Source organism: Neopelma chrysocephalum, unplaced genomic scaffold (assembly GCF_003984885.1).
Source record: "Neopelma chrysocephalum unplaced genomic scaffold, ASM398488v2 Primary Assembly neopelma1_64, whole genome shotgun sequence".
Classification (NCBI taxonomy): domain Eukaryota; kingdom Metazoa; phylum Chordata; class Aves; order Passeriformes; family Pipridae; genus Neopelma; species Neopelma chrysocephalum.
The window spans coordinates 3408739-3426967 of NW_020897721.1; the positions used below are offsets into that span (position 1 = coordinate 3408739).

At 45.8% G+C, this 18229-nt stretch overlaps 1 protein-coding gene across 10 annotated transcripts in view; it reads right to left on the reverse strand.

The window, feature by feature from the left end:
* Nucleotides 1-2450: 2450 nt before the first annotated feature.
* Nucleotides 2451-18229, reverse strand: part of MAST2 (microtubule associated serine/threonine kinase 2) — a 192418-nt gene continuing 176639 nt past the window's right edge. For all 10 annotated transcript variants that reach the window (XM_027683074.1, XM_027683073.1, XM_027683072.1 and 7 more), the window contains 7 exons: nt 17032-17336; nt 14189-14404; nt 12174-12400; nt 10524-10646; nt 9648-9784; nt 9232-9419; nt 2451-8528 (listed from right to left, as the gene is read on the reverse strand). In XM_027683074.1, coding sequence (XP_027538875.1) covers nt 6427-8528; nt 9232-9419; nt 9648-9784; nt 10524-10646; nt 12174-12400; nt 14189-14404; nt 17032-17336 — 3298 coding nt within the window. In that variant the 3' untranslated portion in view covers nt 2451-6426. The remainder of the gene's footprint in view (nt 8529-9231; nt 9420-9647; nt 9785-10523; nt 10647-12173; nt 12401-14188; nt 14405-17031; nt 17337-18229) is intronic.

The window sequence follows — 18229 nt, forward strand, 5'->3', positions numbered from 1 at the left end:
CCAAAGCCTCCTGGCTGCCCTGCTTCCCTGGTGGAGCAAAGGGTGGGATGGGGAAGTAAATCTAAATTAATGACCCAGGGAGTTCAAACCCAGCTGAAAGCCAGGCTGCTCTAAGAAGGTTTCACAGCAGGGAAGGTTTGGTTTGAGGGCATTTTTGGAGCCCAGCAGCATGCAGAGGTGGCCAAATTCCCTCCTTCAGTGGCCCATCAGGTAAAGCCTCTCCCAGAGCAGTGAGGCTGGGCAGTTCGGACTATGACTCAATACATTCGAGCTGGAAAAAACATCCCAAGTTTATTTATTTATTTGAATCCTTTTGACTCCAGGAGCAGGTGTCCTGCACCCTCCTGACTGCAGAGAGCAGCAGGGCCATGTGGGGCCATGGGCTCCCATCACCCGGGCTGCAGCTCGCCCCGGTTCCCTGCTGCCCATCAGAATTAGGCAGCCCGTTTGAGCGGGTTTACGATAATCATCAAATAACTCGTTCATTGACAGCGTGTCAGGCTGAGAAGACTGACTGAGCCCTCGTTTGCTGATTGCTAATTAGCTTAACATTCCTAATCCCTCATTAGTGACTATGAAGTAAGCTCTGAAATATGAGGTCAGCCCTAATCAGCGTTTAAAATATAAAGCTCACTAGCACGTGATGGAGGCGGGAGAGGGGGTGGCTGCAGGCCAGCCCTGAGGGTTTCCATGGTCAGAGGGAATGAGGCTGCACAGGGCAGAGCCGGATATGAAGGGTTAAGCCCTGTGGAGCCATGGACATCTGCACATCCCCCCCAGATCTCAGGCCCCTGCACTCATTTCACATCCTTGATGCACATGGGGCACAGGCAGCAACATGTCGGGTGCAAAGCATGAGGTTCCTGTCTAGTCCCTGGTGCATCCAACAGCAATTCCAGCTGCTGCTTCCATTCAGGGCAGGCTGTCAACAGTGGGGGACCAAGCACCCGCGCAGATGGCTTTGGCTTTCTCCATAGTTCCCCTCTTCGAAATTCCAGGTTAACTGCAGGCAGCCTATCTGTTGGCAGCGGGACTTTGCCCGGAGACTCACTCACACCCTCTGATCCTGGGGGAAGGAGTCAAATATCAGAGTTGGCAAGAGTGCTGAAGCGTGCTGGGCTGCCCACGTGCATGCCATCATTTGGAAGGAAAATGGCCCTTATTTGTTGTGGCTTATTCCTTTGGAAGAATAAACTGCTCCCATCTAAGAGTAATTTATTCCTAGCCGGGGGAACCTCTGTAGGAGGGCTGTGGACGTTACACTTAACCCTAATTAAACTCCAGCTAGTAAGTCTTTAAAAAGGAGGGGGAAAATAAAAGTATGTTTCCATGAAGACGTAATTTGAAAACCCCTTGCTGCCACATCCCTGCTCGCCCCAACAGGAAGGACCGAGGAGATGATGCTCTGGACTCGGGCTGCGGGGCACGGGCAGCTCCTGCTCCAAGCCGGGTCCCTGCACGGCGGCCGGAGCGGGGAGCCTTTGCCGTGCCAGACAGGCCCTTCTGTTCAACGCTGCAGGAGAGGCAGCAGCGTCCTTTCAGAGCGCTCCCGTCCCCGCGGGCCGTGTGGTCCCTCCCCGCGTGGGCAGGAGCATCGCTCGTCCCCGGGTCGGCGTCAGCGATGACGCCCAGCGACGCGGAGAGCGGCTGCCGGCGGGGGCTCCGCAAATCTCCCGCGGACGGAGCTCTGCCTCGCCCCCGATTTCTGCTCGGCAGCTCCTCCGGAGCACGGAGACATGGGATATTTTGAGCATCCTTGGCAGCGGCGAATGAGGATGAGTCCAATCCCCCCCAGACATGAATGTCTCCCCAGCACTATTTCCAAGGACAGGAATAGCCTCTGAAGGCTTTTCCACGTGGAGAGGGCACACCTGCAAATGTTACAAGCAAAGGGCTGTTTCTGGAAAGGTTTTGGGAGGTGCATCATGAGGGCAGCCTAAATAAGTGGGTGCACAAGGGGGCACCTGCTGTCTCATGCCATTTGGCTGATCCAAGCCAATGCCATACCGGTGCCGCCGGCAGCCCCCGCCCTTTGGATTTCATTGTGCACCCAATTCCCACACCCTTCAGCCACAGTATTTAGTTGTGGCCAGTCACATCATCTTGCTCAGCCAAATTTCATGTCTTACATGTTTTCACTCCTTTAGTAAGAACTGAGAATCAGGACCCTGCGTTAGCAGGGACACAGCACACTATATATACTTTTGGACTTGGTGGAGGATGGTAAATTTTGGGCTTGAGTTTCAGAGTGGGAAGCTTTGGCTTACCCACACACCTGGCCTTTGGAGCAGAAAATCCCAAAGGGCCTGGCAGAGTTACTGCAATACCCAGACGTTCCACAGCCATTTTCTGCCCCACCCAGCAACTGGTTGAGGAGGTGGGATGGAGGCACAGCCACCCCCAGCACTGAGGGAAAGTGAGGGGAGACCAAAACAAGAGACAGACACGAGTTTGGATTTATGTAAAAAAAAAAAAAAAAATTATTTATTTTGGAGGAGGATTCGAACATCGACATGCAGGTACAACATGAATAAAAATTATTGCACCGCTATTATGTGGCAATTGTTCAAGTTTCTAAAAACACAGAAATTCCACACTTTCTCTTATCTAGCTAAGTGCTGAGTGACACGGCTTGGCAGAACCCAGCGCAGGAGGTGCTCTCACAGCCACCTGGATATGGTAATCGAACACAACGTAAACACACACTTCTGTCAAATCTTCTACTAGAAGTACAGAATTATCCTTCACATCCAGTAAGAGAAAACCAGAGAAAGACTTTATCCTCCCCTCTTCAGAAGAAAAAGAAAAAAAAATATTAAAAAAAAATACTCCAAATCACACCTTAATGCAAGTGTGGCAAACAAACCCACTGGTCACTCCTACCCCTTCCCCACAAGCGCTCTTTAGTACAGCAGCAGCCAAAGGCCTCTGACATTCGGACCAGGAGTGGCCGGAACAACGCTAAAGTCTAATATTTACAATAAATATCATCCATTTCTCTTAGTTTGCAACAGTAAGAGACAAAGGGAAAAATAACACTGAAATGAGGCACGGGGCAGGGATGGGCCAGCTGGATGCAGGAGCAGAGAGGAGCTGCAGAGGCTGAACCAGCTTAAATACCGCCACCTCTACATGGATGAGGAGCAGGAGACACATCCAAGCTGACAGAAGAGGGAAACAAAGCGGGAAAGCAGCATATTTGGATGGTGACACGCACGGCTCATTCACCAAACACACACCTCACGCTCGTGACTTCCACCTTCCGCCTGCCTGACTCAGGGTTCCCTACGGAGGCCGAGGTCTGGGCTTGCCAAGTGCTTCCCTCGGACACTGCGGGTGCTGGGAACACACTCTCACTCCTCAGATACAGCTCTTCCAACATCTTGTTCTTCTCCAATGCATTTTGCAAGTTTATTTGAGAAGGCATTGAAGGAATTTGTAGCAGAGCAAGGATTAAGTCTTGGCGTATCTACCTGGCTTATTATCAAAACTTAAAAGGCTTTTTTCCCAGACTTTCTGCTAAGGTGCGCCATATAAATTTCACAGAAGGTGGAACTGGGACCATGGGGCACCTGGCACATGGAGGGAAACTACAAGACTGACCAGGAGTAGGGGATACAGGGCTTCACTAGGATGCTTTCCTGGCAATGCTGTTTGGCTTTCGCTTCCAAAAAACCAGGGATTTTTAATTGCACTGTTCGCTTCCTGTACCATAGCTACAAAAGAGGCAAGGAAACACACCTCACTTCTTCTCTGGCCAAGGTAGGCAAAAGCAGCAAGAGCTGTGACATAGCAAGGGGCTTCACCCCTCTTTTTATGCCTAAGAAAGGAAGCACTGGCTGCCAAGGCAGCAAGTCAGCAGCTTACAGCTGGTACCATCCCAACCCTGCCCGTGTGGGATGAGCCAGGTTACCCAGCCTGGTTCATCCCGTGCTAACCTCCTAGGAGCAGTGGTTGGTTTTCCCAAACACAGAAGGAGATGGGAGACCTGCTACCCCCCAGGGAACAGCCAGGTTGGACCATGTCCTCACACAACTCTGAGCTCCCTCCTTAATTTACACAGACACTTCCATCTCGCCAAGGTCAGGTGCTCTCAGGAGATCAGCCTGAGGCTTGTCTTTATAATTACCACAGACTCAGGATGCCAAATCCATTTTTCACTACTCCTGTCCATGCCATAACATCCTGCACTGTTTCTCAGCAATTTTTTAGTAGATCAACTCATCAGGGAGAAAACCAGCCAGGTGAGTACCAGATCCTGCCAAGTCTGTTCTTAACTTGCTATTGCTCCAAATCAGCACTGAACGATGCTCACCACCAAGAGCGCTTTGAGAGGATGGAGACACCCAGGACCCTGACAAGGCAGTGGAAATACTGTGGTTTATAATTGCAAACCAAGTGCATATGAGCAGCCCATGAATTCCAAGGAAAAAGAGCAGACAGACAGCACAGCAGGCTCTGCTCTCAACACCCTCACAGCAAGGTTTATTAACGTGTTACCCGGGAGCACTGAGGCTTTGGTTAGTGTAGTAGCAACACCATACATGTTCACGCAGACTCATGGAGTAAACACTCATTTAAACATGTTAAAGAAAAAAAGCCCAAATCAAACCAAACCTTGGTCCAGAAATGAAATTCAAGCAGCCAAAATCAAATATATAACGGGGGGAAGCAGCGGCTACACAGAAAGAAGCAGGGTGGGATTTCAGAGATTTTTTTTTCATGAGCTGTGGATTAAACTGAAATCAAGTTGAGAGATGTGGAGAAAATATATTCCTATATAAAAACATATTTGCATTTAGGGGAAACAAATCGAAACTTCAAGTTCAGAAAAAGCCAAGACAGTGAAGGAAGCAGCAGTGTAAGGAAATCAGACCAACAGAGTGGGTTTTAGCTTGGAATACTGTTGCACAGTCATTCTGCTTCTAACAGAGTAAGCCAGTGAGCAGGATACTACCCTTCACGGGTGATCTGCAGGGAGATACACTCAGACGAGACTAGAATACAAGCTGAGCACAATCTGGGACAAATGATGGGAGTGTTCATTGAGAGGAACTTTTAACTGGATGAAGAAATGGCTTACAGTGCTATAGGTATCACCACTCAACACATTTATTGGTGCATTATTATTGACCTAATCCTCAGCAAGGAGCACTGTTACCCAGAGTTGGTCACACTTAAAGCAAAGCCATGTCTAAACCTAAGAGCAAAGAGTAAGTTTCTAATGGAAAGCGACCTCAGCAGTGGCAATGATCTAGCTATCAAAGCTGAAATCTGAAAATATCACATGTGGTTTGAAGTCTGCTTGCAGCTTGTCCACAGAACTTGAGGAGTCCAAACTCTTCACGAGTTTGATTGTTTTTAAAACGGGCAGATTCAGAAAACCCAGCAAGTTTCCCAAGCCCCAATTCAGAAATGTTAAGGAACACCTTAAAATCCCCACCTCCTTAGACTCACCAAGAGAAGGAAAAGTCTCCAAAGGCCGTTTATCATCGAGATAACTTTCCCCGACACACACTGGAGAACACACGACTACAAATTTCTCTACTTTAAAACCAACCTACAGGCACCCCTTTCCTGGGGTCACTTACTCCAAGGCAGGGCAAGTTATGAATTGAAGCCGGAGAAAGGAAGATAAAACATCACTAAAATTTTAAAAACACAGGGAAAAGTTGCCATGTGTCCTGTAAAGGATAAGTAAAAACAATCCCCCAACAAGCCAGCTTATGGATTGGAGATTTCTCTTTCTGATAATTCCATTGAAAAATGCTCTTACTTGTTTTAAAGAGAAGACAGGGATCTCTCCCTCTGTCCAGCCTCTCCAGCCAAGTCCCTTGTCTCCATACCCTCTAAGGACACAGGACTGTGGAGACACACAAAGAGGTCATACTTGCACCAAAGAGGGTCTGTAGTTCCAGAATAACTTGTAGACAAGAGAGCAGTTTCTTATTCTTGTCGAAGGACATCAGATTGTAAAATTGAAGCAAAAACTTGATATTTTTGAATTTCAATGGAATATCAAAGAGAATGCTGAAAAGCAGAAATTTGAAAACAAGCTGCCTTTTTTGTACTCAGAATTCTGGGGATCTCAAATAAATGCAGGATTAGAGGGAAGAGCACACCAGGCCCTAAAATCAGGCAAAATAGAAGGTCTGGAAGGGGGGGAAAAAATAAAAAATAAACAAACTGTTTCTTAAGCCCTGCTTTAAAGATACCCTGTTCTAAAGAGACCTCAAACAGCAAGCATTACTGTGTACAAAAATAGAATAGCAAGGATGAAAAAACACAAAAAACAGTATGAAAAAAACCCTCCCAAAAATAGATGTACACAAGTTCTATTTTATATTAGTGTATATTACAAAATTCAAACATGCAGTCTCTATCTTGAATGCAGAATGCTCCAGTCCATGAGTACCCGCGATGCTGCTATGTTTTCTTTACAGCATCGTCATGTGACAGGGGAAAGTCTTGTATTTTTAACTGATTTCCAACCTCTTTGCTTTTTGCCTGTGCCAGAGTCCCTTCTTTACAGGGCCTCGTGCTGCCATCTGGCAGAGGAGAGGCTTTCAGCGCTGCTTGTCCAAGAGCATGAGACAGCTCTTTCGATGGAGTGATTTTGCAGCTACCTGCCAACGCTTCAGATGCTTTAGCACCGCAAGAAGTTGCCTCCTTTTTGACCACCACAGGACATGTTGCCTCCTTCTTGGCCACCACGGGACACGTTGCCTCCCAGGGCTTTGCTGAGTGTGAGGACTCTGAGCAGGACCCACTCCTCGTGGTCAGACCGTCTGTGCTAGATAGTTTGGCTTTCTCTTGGCATTCTCCTACTTGTGAAATCTCCTGCCTTTTTTGTTTCGAATCTCTCTCTTCTTTACAGGAAGCACCCAAATCCTTTCTCTTTTCCACCTCTCCAGAACCAGACATACTGAGCTTCAACGGGCCTAACACGCTCTGAGCCAGGGGCACCAACTGAGACACGGAGAGCGCGCGTTCGATGGCGCCGGGGATGAGGAGTGTGGAGGATGCAGGTCCCGCTGGGCTCGTTTTGCTGGAGGTCAAAGCACTCTCTGCCTGGGATGAGCTGGGCTGCTGCTTTTCAGTACCAGGACTTCTTTGGGACATTTCGCTGGCGCTTCCAGGAGACAGGAATGAGGTGCTGTGCTGTTCCGCAGGCTGCGGCGTCTCCTTGTGACCCTTCTCGCCGCGATCTGGGGGACTCACCGAGACAGGAGTGCTCGTGTTTGCTGGGCACCACGAGGAAAGTGCCAGCAGAGGTTCGGAGTCCTGTTTTTTCTGACTGCTTTCTGTTAGCACAGGGTCTTTCAGGTCAAGTTTACCACAGGAGGCCCCAGAAGAATCACTTTCTTCAAGTTCCAGGAGTTTGATAGACGGGCACTGTACATGTTCTGTGCGATCTACTGTTTTTTGAGTACCTGTAGTTCTCCCTAGGTCTTTGATTGCTTCAGAAGACCTGTCTTTTGGACCAAAACAGTCAAAAGTTTTGTTTTCTGGTAATTTATGTTCCTTTGCAGTTGTTTCTGATTTTAGGAATGGCTTTTCTGAATTAGCTAATTTTTCTGGAGAAGTTCTTGACAGGAGCTCTGATGGGGAAGGCTGCACACTGACTCGCAGAGGCTCTGAAACAGGCTTGGCCTGTTGAGTATTTCCCTTCTGCAAGTCTTCTGTACCTTTTGGATCTTCAGGTAGAAAAGCATCATCTTCAATACTATCCTTGCTTTCCAATTTAGATGAGAACTTATTATCCTCATTAAAAGAATCTGAGCCTTGGTCTCCACCGCCATGGGGTTTGTCCAGCCTTCTCCCATCCTGACTATCTTCTGAACCATCATCTGTTTCATCTTCAGAAGAATCTACTTCCCTGATGGCCTCTTGCTTTTGCAGAGACTCCCTCCTCTCCACCCTGTCCTGTCGGATGGCGCCCAACTTCCGCGAACCCGGCTTCTGCAGCATCCCTTTCTCTGCCAGCCCCAGTTTGCCACCTGTTGTTTCATTGGCAGATTCCTGCAAGCTCTGGAGACTGGGATCCCGCTGTAACATCTCCTTCTTAAATTCAGAGTGAGAGATATCCAAGCTGTGCTTCCGTGAGGAGCCCAGCTTCTTCTCAGAGGAGGACAGCGAGGCTGCCAGCTTCTCGGCCGACTGCACTCTCTTCAGCAAAGGAGACCGAGGGGGCTCCGCGCTTTTGGGGCGGGAAATTTGTCTCACCAGTGGTGGAGAGGAGTGTAGTTTTACTGGGAAAGACTGAATAATACTGGAGCTGCCAACTGAGTGTCCTGGTAGAGGAGATGGGGAGCGCTGCGGTGATGTGGACTGTGGGGTTGGTGATGGAGTGTGAGCCAGTGGTGACAGGGGGATGTTTCCTGCAGATTTACGCCTCGGAGATCTGTACTGCCTTTGGAGCTTTGGTGCTAGTCCATGCAGAGAGCTGGGGCGGATGTGTCCAGAGCTGGCTGGAGAATTGGGAACACTGGAACTGGGAGAGCTGCTCTGGGAAGAATTGCCACCAACTTAAAAGAAAGAAAATAAACAAAGAACAAATTAAAAAATACTAGAAGATTAATATATATTTGGCCATTAAAACAAGTTATTTCATGTAAGATATGCAAAGTCAAGGCACAATGCCACGTTACTCCAAAGGCCAGTGGTAATATTGCAAGGTAACATTGCCAGGTTTCTGATGGAAATTCACATTATTAGCACCCAACACCAGAGCAGAGTAAGAAACACTCAGCTATCAGAACACTTTTCTGAAAAAAAAATAACTTTGAGCAGATAAACCACGTGTTTCATTGCTATTCTCCAGATGTAAATCCCTTTATTCCAGCAGCTGATTCAATTTTCAAATATGACTCTGCGACGCTGTTTTGATTTCTTTTCTCTGAACATAGAAAATGTGCCAAACTGATATGAAAAGATTGCAACTTACAATACACGTTTGCATCAAAGTGAAAGGATGCTCTAGTACAGCAAATGCATTCTTAAAAGGATGTATGGATTTTCATTTTTAAATGAATCAATGAACGAGAATACATCCATCCTTCAGGTAATCGAAATCACAGCTGTCATTTACTTCACAAAGAGACCTACTACCTGCTGCTGTGCGTTTTATTTCCAAAATTAATCAATCAGCAAAAGTTTTCTCCAAGCTTTTTTCTCCGTTTGACTAGATTTTTTTGGCTTTGTTTTGTTTTGTTTGTTTGTTTTTTTTACCTGAGTGCACAGACTCGGGAGTGGATCTGTAGCTCTGGGTTGGTGAGCGAGGAGACAGGTTGTGAGTGGGAGAGCCAGGTACACTCTCTCCAGAGGACAGAGACCGGTTCAGTGACGATAAACTCCGGCTGGTGTGAAGCAACGACGCTTGTTTAGTGATCTTCCTCAACAGAGAACTCTTCTTCTTACTGTGGAAGAGCATTCAAATGGTGTTTACAAGCCCAAATGATTTATTTACCTTTATTAGCACATTTCAATCAATTTTATGTCACAGTTGCAGAGAATAAATAAATAAATAAAAGAAGAACTAAAGGATGTACCTGCTGACACACATTATCTGCAAATGGATTTGAGAAGATCCCTCTTACATTATCTTGGTTACCCTTTCACTTTGACAGAGAAACATCAAAACGAACCTTTCCTGACCATCCTTTGTTTTGCTCTTCTTGTTCCTACGAGCCATCTTGGATTTGTAGCTGGCTTTTCGAGCTGGACCAACTTTGATGGACGTGTTCTCAAATGGTGTGGTGGAGATGGACACTTTATTTCCACTCTGTTAGATACAAGACACAGAGATATTGCTTAAAATGTGGTTATTTGAAGCAGATCTGCAGGCTAAGCAGGTAGGATGCTAGTTCAGTGCTGCCTGCCATTTTGTAATCCTTTGTCAAACTCCATTTTTCCCCTCAGTATTTCCACCTATCATTTATTAAGGAATTGCTGAGAGAGAGCCCTCATTAGTCAGGCTTTCACAAATGATTAGCTCAGACCCCAGCTGGTAGGTAAAGCTTCCCAGGGCAGACAGAACACAGCATCTGACCTCTCCCATTGAGATCCCAAATGACTCAATTTAATACTTGTAATACTTGGAAACTTGAACAAAGTGATATTCTGTCACCGATCCTATTCCCAGTGCTCTGACTGATGGCAGATGTGAACATATCAGGCATCTATCATGATGAATCTGCAACACAGAGCATGGCTTGTCTCATTCATCTTAAAAAAATAATAATCCTGATTGCTCCTCTATTTGCAATCCCAAAGTCTTCTGTCTCTTAGAATAGTCCAGAACTTTAGGGTTTTTCTTCTGTAAATGGATTCTGCTCAGAGGAGGTATCAAACACAAGTCATTTACCTGGATAATTTTAAGACCAACCATTACAAAGCTGCTCTTAAGTGCCACCAGGTGCTGTGTACATACTTGTATTTCAGACAATGCCAATTACCTACCTATGGGATATGAAACAAGCTGGCTCACATTTTCCAAAATGTGACAGTGCTGAGTTCCCTACCTTCAGAATCAGCTCCACCACTTCCGTGTGCACCAGCCCGTGGACCGGCTCCCCGTTGACGTGGGTTATCAGATCCCCTTCCCGCAGACCTGCCTCGTTCGCCGGGCCACCTTCCTCCACGTGCTGGCAACGAGAAGGGGATGACTGATTTGAGAAGGGGAACGAGCAAGATTGCTGGCCCAGATCAGACTCAAAGCCCATCCATCCATCTCACCTCCTGCTGCAGCCAGTGCCAGCTGCTTCAAGGAAGCGCGAGAGAAACCACTGACTGGCACAGCCAAGCACAAAACCCTGTGCTCTTCCACTCCTCCCCCAGCATCCTGCCAGTCTTCCCCTGATCCAAGGCAGCCAGGATGGTTAAGCTGGTCAAGAGACCAGCTCTTCCCAAAGCAGAAGGCTTAACACACTTCCAAAAGTTTTAGCACTTACAAATGTTAACTAGATACTCTACATTTACAGGCAAACATTCAATCTTTTTCAATTCCTTTGCCATCCCACATCCAGCATCCTTCCATGTACATGCTGGAACCCAAGGTGGCCAACAGATTTTTAACAAAGACTCTGTGCCATGTGTTTAAGGTGCCTATATCACATCTCATCCTAAACAGAGTTTGTTTTTCCACTTTCCATCCTTTATTAACCTATCCAACACCAGATCTTTTCCCCTGTGAATACGCTGCCTTTCCCCTGTTGCTGGTCAGAAATGTAAACCTCCTTCACCATGAGGAGACAGATGCACTGGAGAATGCAGCAACTCTCCCTCTAGCCAGAAAAGACTCCAAATTAATATCTTGGTAAACTCAGCATTTTTCAAGGAAAGCAAGAGAGGGGCAAGGGAAAAAAAATGCAGCCTCAGGTTAAATCTCTAGGTAAGATGAGTGTTAAAAAATGACCAAAGCGTATGAAGTCCAAATTGTCTGATGAATACAGAAATACAAGGAACAGAATGGACCACTTTTACCCTTGCTGCATTCTCCCTAACTACACAATCCTAACAACGCTGCTTCAGGGAATGGATCATTCCAAGAAGTCATCTATGTTAACAAAAAAGGAACACAGAGATCAAGTACCAGAGGTAATGGGAGGGAAGCGATACAGCCATGGAAACCAGACCTTTTAGCACAGCTCACAACTAAGCCAAGAGCTAAATCCCATGGCAATCAGCATAGCAGCAGTGATGCTTTAAGGCTTGTAATCAATTCCAAGCGACTGCTTGGAAAACCCCAGCAGACTGAACCGATCAGAAGCAGGTTATAATCGCCAGCACGAGCCTGAATAAATTAGGCACAATGGGCCCTCATGCAACAACCCCCAATAAAGAGAAAGAGGTATGTACACAGAAACATGCTTTAAAAAGTATGTGCTGCAGGTGAAAGAAGGTGGATTCATGTAACCAGGAAAAAAAGAAGGAAAGAAAGGTTGCTGTGGTTCTGTGATGGGCTTGAAAACTCCTACAGGAAAACCCATAACGCTGTTATTTTTTTCATTTATTTACAAAGGGTTTCCCCACCCCAAAAAGACAACTTTGGGTGCGAATAAGGAGGGAGAAAACGGAGTGGCAAAACACAATTTACAAAGCTAAATCCCACAACCTTGGCTAGATGCATTTCTGGCCCCGAGGGTACTCTTTTTAGAAAAGCAGAGACATACCCAGACCATGTGATGCACAGTGTAGATATCACTGTCACCCATATAGACGCGAATGGCGCGGAGAGTGAACCCGTATTTCTTTCCAGCCCGATGGATGATGATTGGTGGTTTCAGGTTTGCGATAGCAGGAGAAAAGTCGCGGCTGGGTGAGGAGTCCCTCGAAGATGGGTTGGAGGATAGAGAATGAGGTGACATTGGACTGGCCAATGGAGAACACGTGTGGTGATCTACAGTGATGACACAAAGGTGGGCAAAAATTAGGAAACCAGGCCTCCGAAAGAGAGAAAATTCTTGTTAGAGAACAGCTAAGAAACCATCTCTCCCAATGCTCTTAAAAGCTTGTGGTTTCTTCACCAGAGCTGGGTTTGTCTGCAGCTTCATCTAATTCATGCTTCATAACACAAAAATGAGTAGAGCTTTCGAAAAGGCACATTTGGAGATATATATTTAATACAGCAGCACTGCTCATACAGGATTATGGTTGGGTCACAGTGTTTATTACTTCTCTTGCCGGGATTTACAACCCACCATAAGCATTTGCCATAGGCACAACCCTGGAACACTCTGTTTCCAGGTTATGACATAATATCCTCCAACAAAAGATCAGACATCTCTAGATCTTGGTGCAAGTTACACACTGGTGCTGAGATAAATCCAAATCAGTTCGTATTAACACAAAAAAAATCAGTAGACAATCAGACAAAAACTACTAGACAGTTTTGGTAGTGTGTTAAATTCACAGGAGCAAGAATATTTAACCCTAAAAAATTAGCAACTGCAGGGACTTTGCTGCTGAAAAACAACATCACAAGTGTATTTTAGAGTGAGTTTCCCAAACGAACAGCTGTGGGCTGAACCATCAGATAAACTATCTGACTCTGCTTGCTACTGGAACAACATCCACATTTTAAAATACAAAGCAAATACAAAACTCTCATTTTGAAGTGAAGCTGGTCAACATCAGTAAAATAAACCCAAAGAGCAGGAATATTAAATGCAGCTGTAGAAGGGTAATCTCTAATCCATTAAGAAACACCTGCTGAATCGCCCAGCACATATTTACCTGGCAGATGAGAGCAGCTCTGGAGGAACCTTTGCTGGGTGATTAAATACACATTTTAGAGATTTTCACGAGGGAGTTTGTAGTTTGAAAAGCAACCGATGCCTAAACCACAAGAAATGTGATGTGCATCACCATGAGGGTGCCAAGAGCAGGTGCATCCCTGCCTCCAGCTCTCTGGCTGAGAGAGGCATGTGGGCATTGCTCTGCCAGCAGGTTCTGCTCAGTTGGCCCACTATTCCCTGTTCCCATCTAGGCAGGAACATGTACAGCCCTGAAAATACAGCATGGTCTTATCCTCTGGAAAGAGGGACAAAGTCCCTGTGGGGCAAGCCTCCTCCTGCTGAACCAGTCTGTCGTAGCTCAGTATGATTAAGCTGTTCTCTAGGAGTTACCACCTGGCTTTGGGAATTGTAAAGGTCTGGCTCTGCTTGTAGACAGAGGCAGGCCAACAATGCAAGTGGTTCAGCTTTGACTCAATCAGTGAGTTACTTACACTATTCAATTCCTGAACATTCAATCTCAACCAAGTTATCTGGAGTTTCTGAAACCTCTCAGTGCACGCACCAGAAATGCACCAAACACATTTTGTTCCTGCCATAGTTTGTATGTGACCCCCCCCAAAAACAGAACCTTGAGGGTTAAAATCATTCTGTGTCCCTATACCTCCTTGCTGCACCAAGCAGCAAGAGACCAGTTTGGAGCCAATTTAAACAAAACCAGGGAAAGAACAGGGCCCAGCTGCCATTTGCAGAAGCTGCAGTCAGACCACACACACAACGCTCCTGTCTGTGGCACAGCAGTGCTCATCAACCTGCGAGCAGTAAAAGTTAGATCTCTCCCCTCCTGCCAGGCAAGGCATTATTCCAGGAGAGCGCAGGGGGAGGATCTGTCTGCAGACCTTTTGTTTAGTGCTTGCAGATTCTGACAATGCCTCACTCAAGGCATTTCTTACCTGAGGGAATCAGGAGAGACAAGGCAGTAGCGGATGCTGATTTAATCACTTTATTGACAGGTCTCGAGGTACGTTTCTCCCCTGATTCCCCAGAGAGCAACCTGTGTCGTGCCCGCCGCACTGCCAAATCGCTGATGGCTTTTGGAGTGGTAAAGTCTGGGCCTTCATTGCTATTACTGCGAGCTCGTGGATCAGAGAAATCTGCAGTGCTCCCAGCTACAGTTTAAATTAAAACAGATTAGAACCACAGGGAATTCCTAACAGTCTATTCCCCTACAGGCAAAATACATTAAATCAAAGTCATGTTTACATGAAGTCCAAGAGTAAATTTTCCTAAGAAGAAACCCCAGGGCTTGAATTTTTATTTACAGAAATGGTGTTATTCCAAACACAGAAAATTAGCGGCTTCTATTCTGTGGAAAAGCTGGCTAATGAAATCACATTGTTCAGTGGCAGTTCCATGAATCCTAAAGCTGTGGTGCAGTTCCACACGCCATTTCAATGGGATCGTTCACAGATGAAAACAGGTTTATGGAAAGTGCTCCATTTTTACAACCAGCAAGAACTGTCAATCTTTAAGTTAAAACTGCCTGTAATATAAGAGCCAGATTCTACTGGAGTTGCACATAAAAAATCCAGTCTAAAAGAATACTAAGGTACTAAAGTCAGGGAGAGTAAAAATGTGGATTGCAAAGACAATCTTAATTTGCCCCCTTCTGTGCACTGTTGCAATTTAGTCTTGAATTACTTAACTGCTATAATTATATAGAAAATGCAAAGTAATCTTGAAGATCAAACCAGGTATGTAACAACAGCAGATACAGAGGGCTGGGGTGCTGTGCTCAAGTCCAGTGCCTCAGTCCCCCATGTGATACCTTAAAGGGGCACGGTGAAAATACAGTAATTAGAATTAACAAGGTGCTTAGAAATGAAAGTGGTGAGCATCACAGCAAGTCCACAAGGGAAATTAATCATTCTGTCTTCAAAAGCAAATTTTAAGCAGCGTGCAATAAATAAAGCCTAAGGGCCACATCTTGAACAATGAGGACAGAACAAAACATTGATCATCGTTATTTAAGTGGGCACCACTGCTCTGCATACTAAGTAAAGCAGGAAGTACCATGAAAATAAAAATTCAAAGCAGCATTCCCACAGACCTCAGTACCAGATGCCTGTTCAACATTTAACAACCACAGAGTTTCAAATCAGGCTCCCAGACAATGAAGATCCTGGATTCGGAGGCTGCGTGTGAAAAGGTGCCATGGACATTAGAGGAGTATTCCGAGACAGTAACAGGAATCAAACTCCTTTCAAGCCTCTGACTTGGGGACACCAAAGCAATGGTATCCCTGAATCCCACGCACTAGATTAAAGACTGCTCTGATGTATTAAGCTCAGGGGAGCAGGATGCCCAGGGGAGCTTCACGTTTGCCTACTTCAACTTGTAGATACTCAAATTAGCAATGAAAGTGTTCTTGCCATTTTTAATAGCATGTTTCTAGGCTCTTAGTATGACATTAAGAACCTAAGGTTCCACTTATGGCACCTATGGCACCTAAGTATGAAGTAGGTTACTCCTTTTACTCCTGCACGTTTTCTCATTGGCTTAGTGGAGAATGTGACAGCAGTACCAGGCCTCTTTTGGGAGAATGGATTATAGAGGGGAATGAAACAATTCTGAATTTCACACACTGGATTGCAGAAGAAGAATAATGAGATGTGGGGATCTTTGGCTTTACTCTGGAGCAAATTTCCTCCAGGAATTTCCACCTTCTGCTGTCAATCCACCACATCTGCCCAGTGCCCTCCACCTTGTCCATTCTTGCTGCCACTTTGAGTCCTTGCTCAGTATCCCTTCCTTCCCCATCCCCAAGGCATTCACAATTGCTTTGCCTGCTTGCTCCTACTTTCTCCCAGCAACTTATTTTCTCACCTAGTTAGTCCTTGTTATTCAACACTACAATCTAGTCCTTTCCCTAAATACGCCTTCTTTCTCAAATATTATCTTGCCAACCTTCTATTCATCTTCCCCACTCTCTTCCATTAGTCCAAACTTCCCTTTTTTTTTCTCCTCACTACTTCCCAGCAGTTCCCAGCTCTGGCCTCCTCTGTTGACAGGAACAGGCAAGTTCATTCCCTGCCTTTCCTGTGCCCTGAAAGGGACAGGAGCTGGGAACACTCCAGCACCCCAGTCCTGCACTGTCACAGGCCAGGGCACCATCACAGGGAAGATCCAGCTCAGCCCAGTGCTGAAGAACAGCCCTAGGACAGTAAAAGTTTCTGAGAAGTCAAACACTGACTTCTAAGATTCACTGTACTAAATTTAGGCTGCACTCTTCTAAGCCTCCAACTGACTGAATTCTGGCATATTTGGCTGTGACAGAAAGTAGCATGTCCCTGACACAAGCCCCACTTCCCCAGCATATTTCAAGTCTCTACTCTAAACTCTTGGGATGAATAAAACCATATGAAGCAGGGATCTGTCGGTGTGGCTGACACCCCATGTTCTCCAGCTCCAACTCAGCAGTGATCTGTTCTGACTAATGCTTAAATTAATGCTGCCTCAGGTAGGCACCCAGTGGCTGTAAGTAGGCATAGATCATATGGGTCTCAAGCACGAGAAGACCTAAATCAATTTGAAGTGACAGGACTGAAATCTAAGATTTCGGAGAGATGAAACCACTGCTATTATTTCAAAGGCAATCACATCCACAGAACTGCACTAAAATAACCACTTAGCATGAGACAGTCACATCACCCAACACCCAGACCCAGTTTTACAGAGTCAACCTCTGCAAGCTGACACGGCCTTCTCGGGCACCACCATCACGCCGAGCACGTACCTGTCAGTGTGGAGGCGCTGCTGGCGGCCGTGGAGGGCGTGGCGGGTCCGGCATCACCTTCCAGCGGCAGCTCGTGCTCCACAGGCTGTTCTGGAATGGGCACGGGCAGCCCCTCCCGCGACTGCACGGTGGACAAGAGCATCCCCTCGGACTGTGGCCTCTTGAGGGCGGCTCCCTCGTCCTCGGCAGAGATGGCAAAGCGGGGCATGTCGAGGAGCCCCGAGCAGCGCCGCCGCACCGTCAGGGGAGGGCTGGAGTCGCTCTCCGTGTGCGAGGATTCCGACATGGACAAGCGCTTCCGCAATCTAAGGGAAGAACCAAGACGGGTCCCCCCCCCAGTTAAACCAGGGGGATAACGAACCTTCACACATCCAAAGCCAATTCACACAACCAAGCTTCACCACTGGGACTTAAAACAACAAAAGGCTTGGGGCATCACGTGAGTTTAGATTTCCAATATATTCCGTTGTTAAGCTTCTAAGAAAGGAAGAAATAAAACCAAAGAAAAATACAGTACAATGAACATGATATTAAATATTATAAAAATCACATTACAAAATGCATATCATTATCCGTGCTCCTTTTGGAATTAGGTGAATTTTTCTTTCAAAGTTGCTGTAAATTTGAAGCCAGGAAGGCCTGATGCAAGATGAAGTGCACCTCAGTTAAGAGTGTAATCTATAAAATGTTTTTGTTTTTAATGGAGTCACAGACTGGGTCACTGCCACACTTCATGCTCTTTCTAATGCCAAACGTTAGTGTAAAAGCTTTACACTTTAAAAGCAAAAAATGAGAGATATCCCATTTTTAAGGTAAATTGACAATTATTTCAGTAATGCTAGAAACAAGGTCGGCATTTAAATTCTGGGTATTCATATATTTTACTGACATTTTTTTATTAGAGCACAAGATTTTTGGAGCATATTCTGAACTTTTGAAACTTTGAACTTTCCTAATGGTTTCTCTACTTTGTAACAAATGATAAAAATCTGGCAATACCAGACTTTGGATTAATTTAAGAAAAAAACTGATGTGGGTACCTCTCTGATGTAAGTGGTCTTTCCACAAAGGAAACCTATAGGTTTAGAATACTTTTAAATTCATTAAAAGTATTTGCTACAAATTCAGATGTTAGCACTTAACTAGATACATTTAAGGACTGTATCACTTCCACATATTCATTTTTAGCTATTCTATT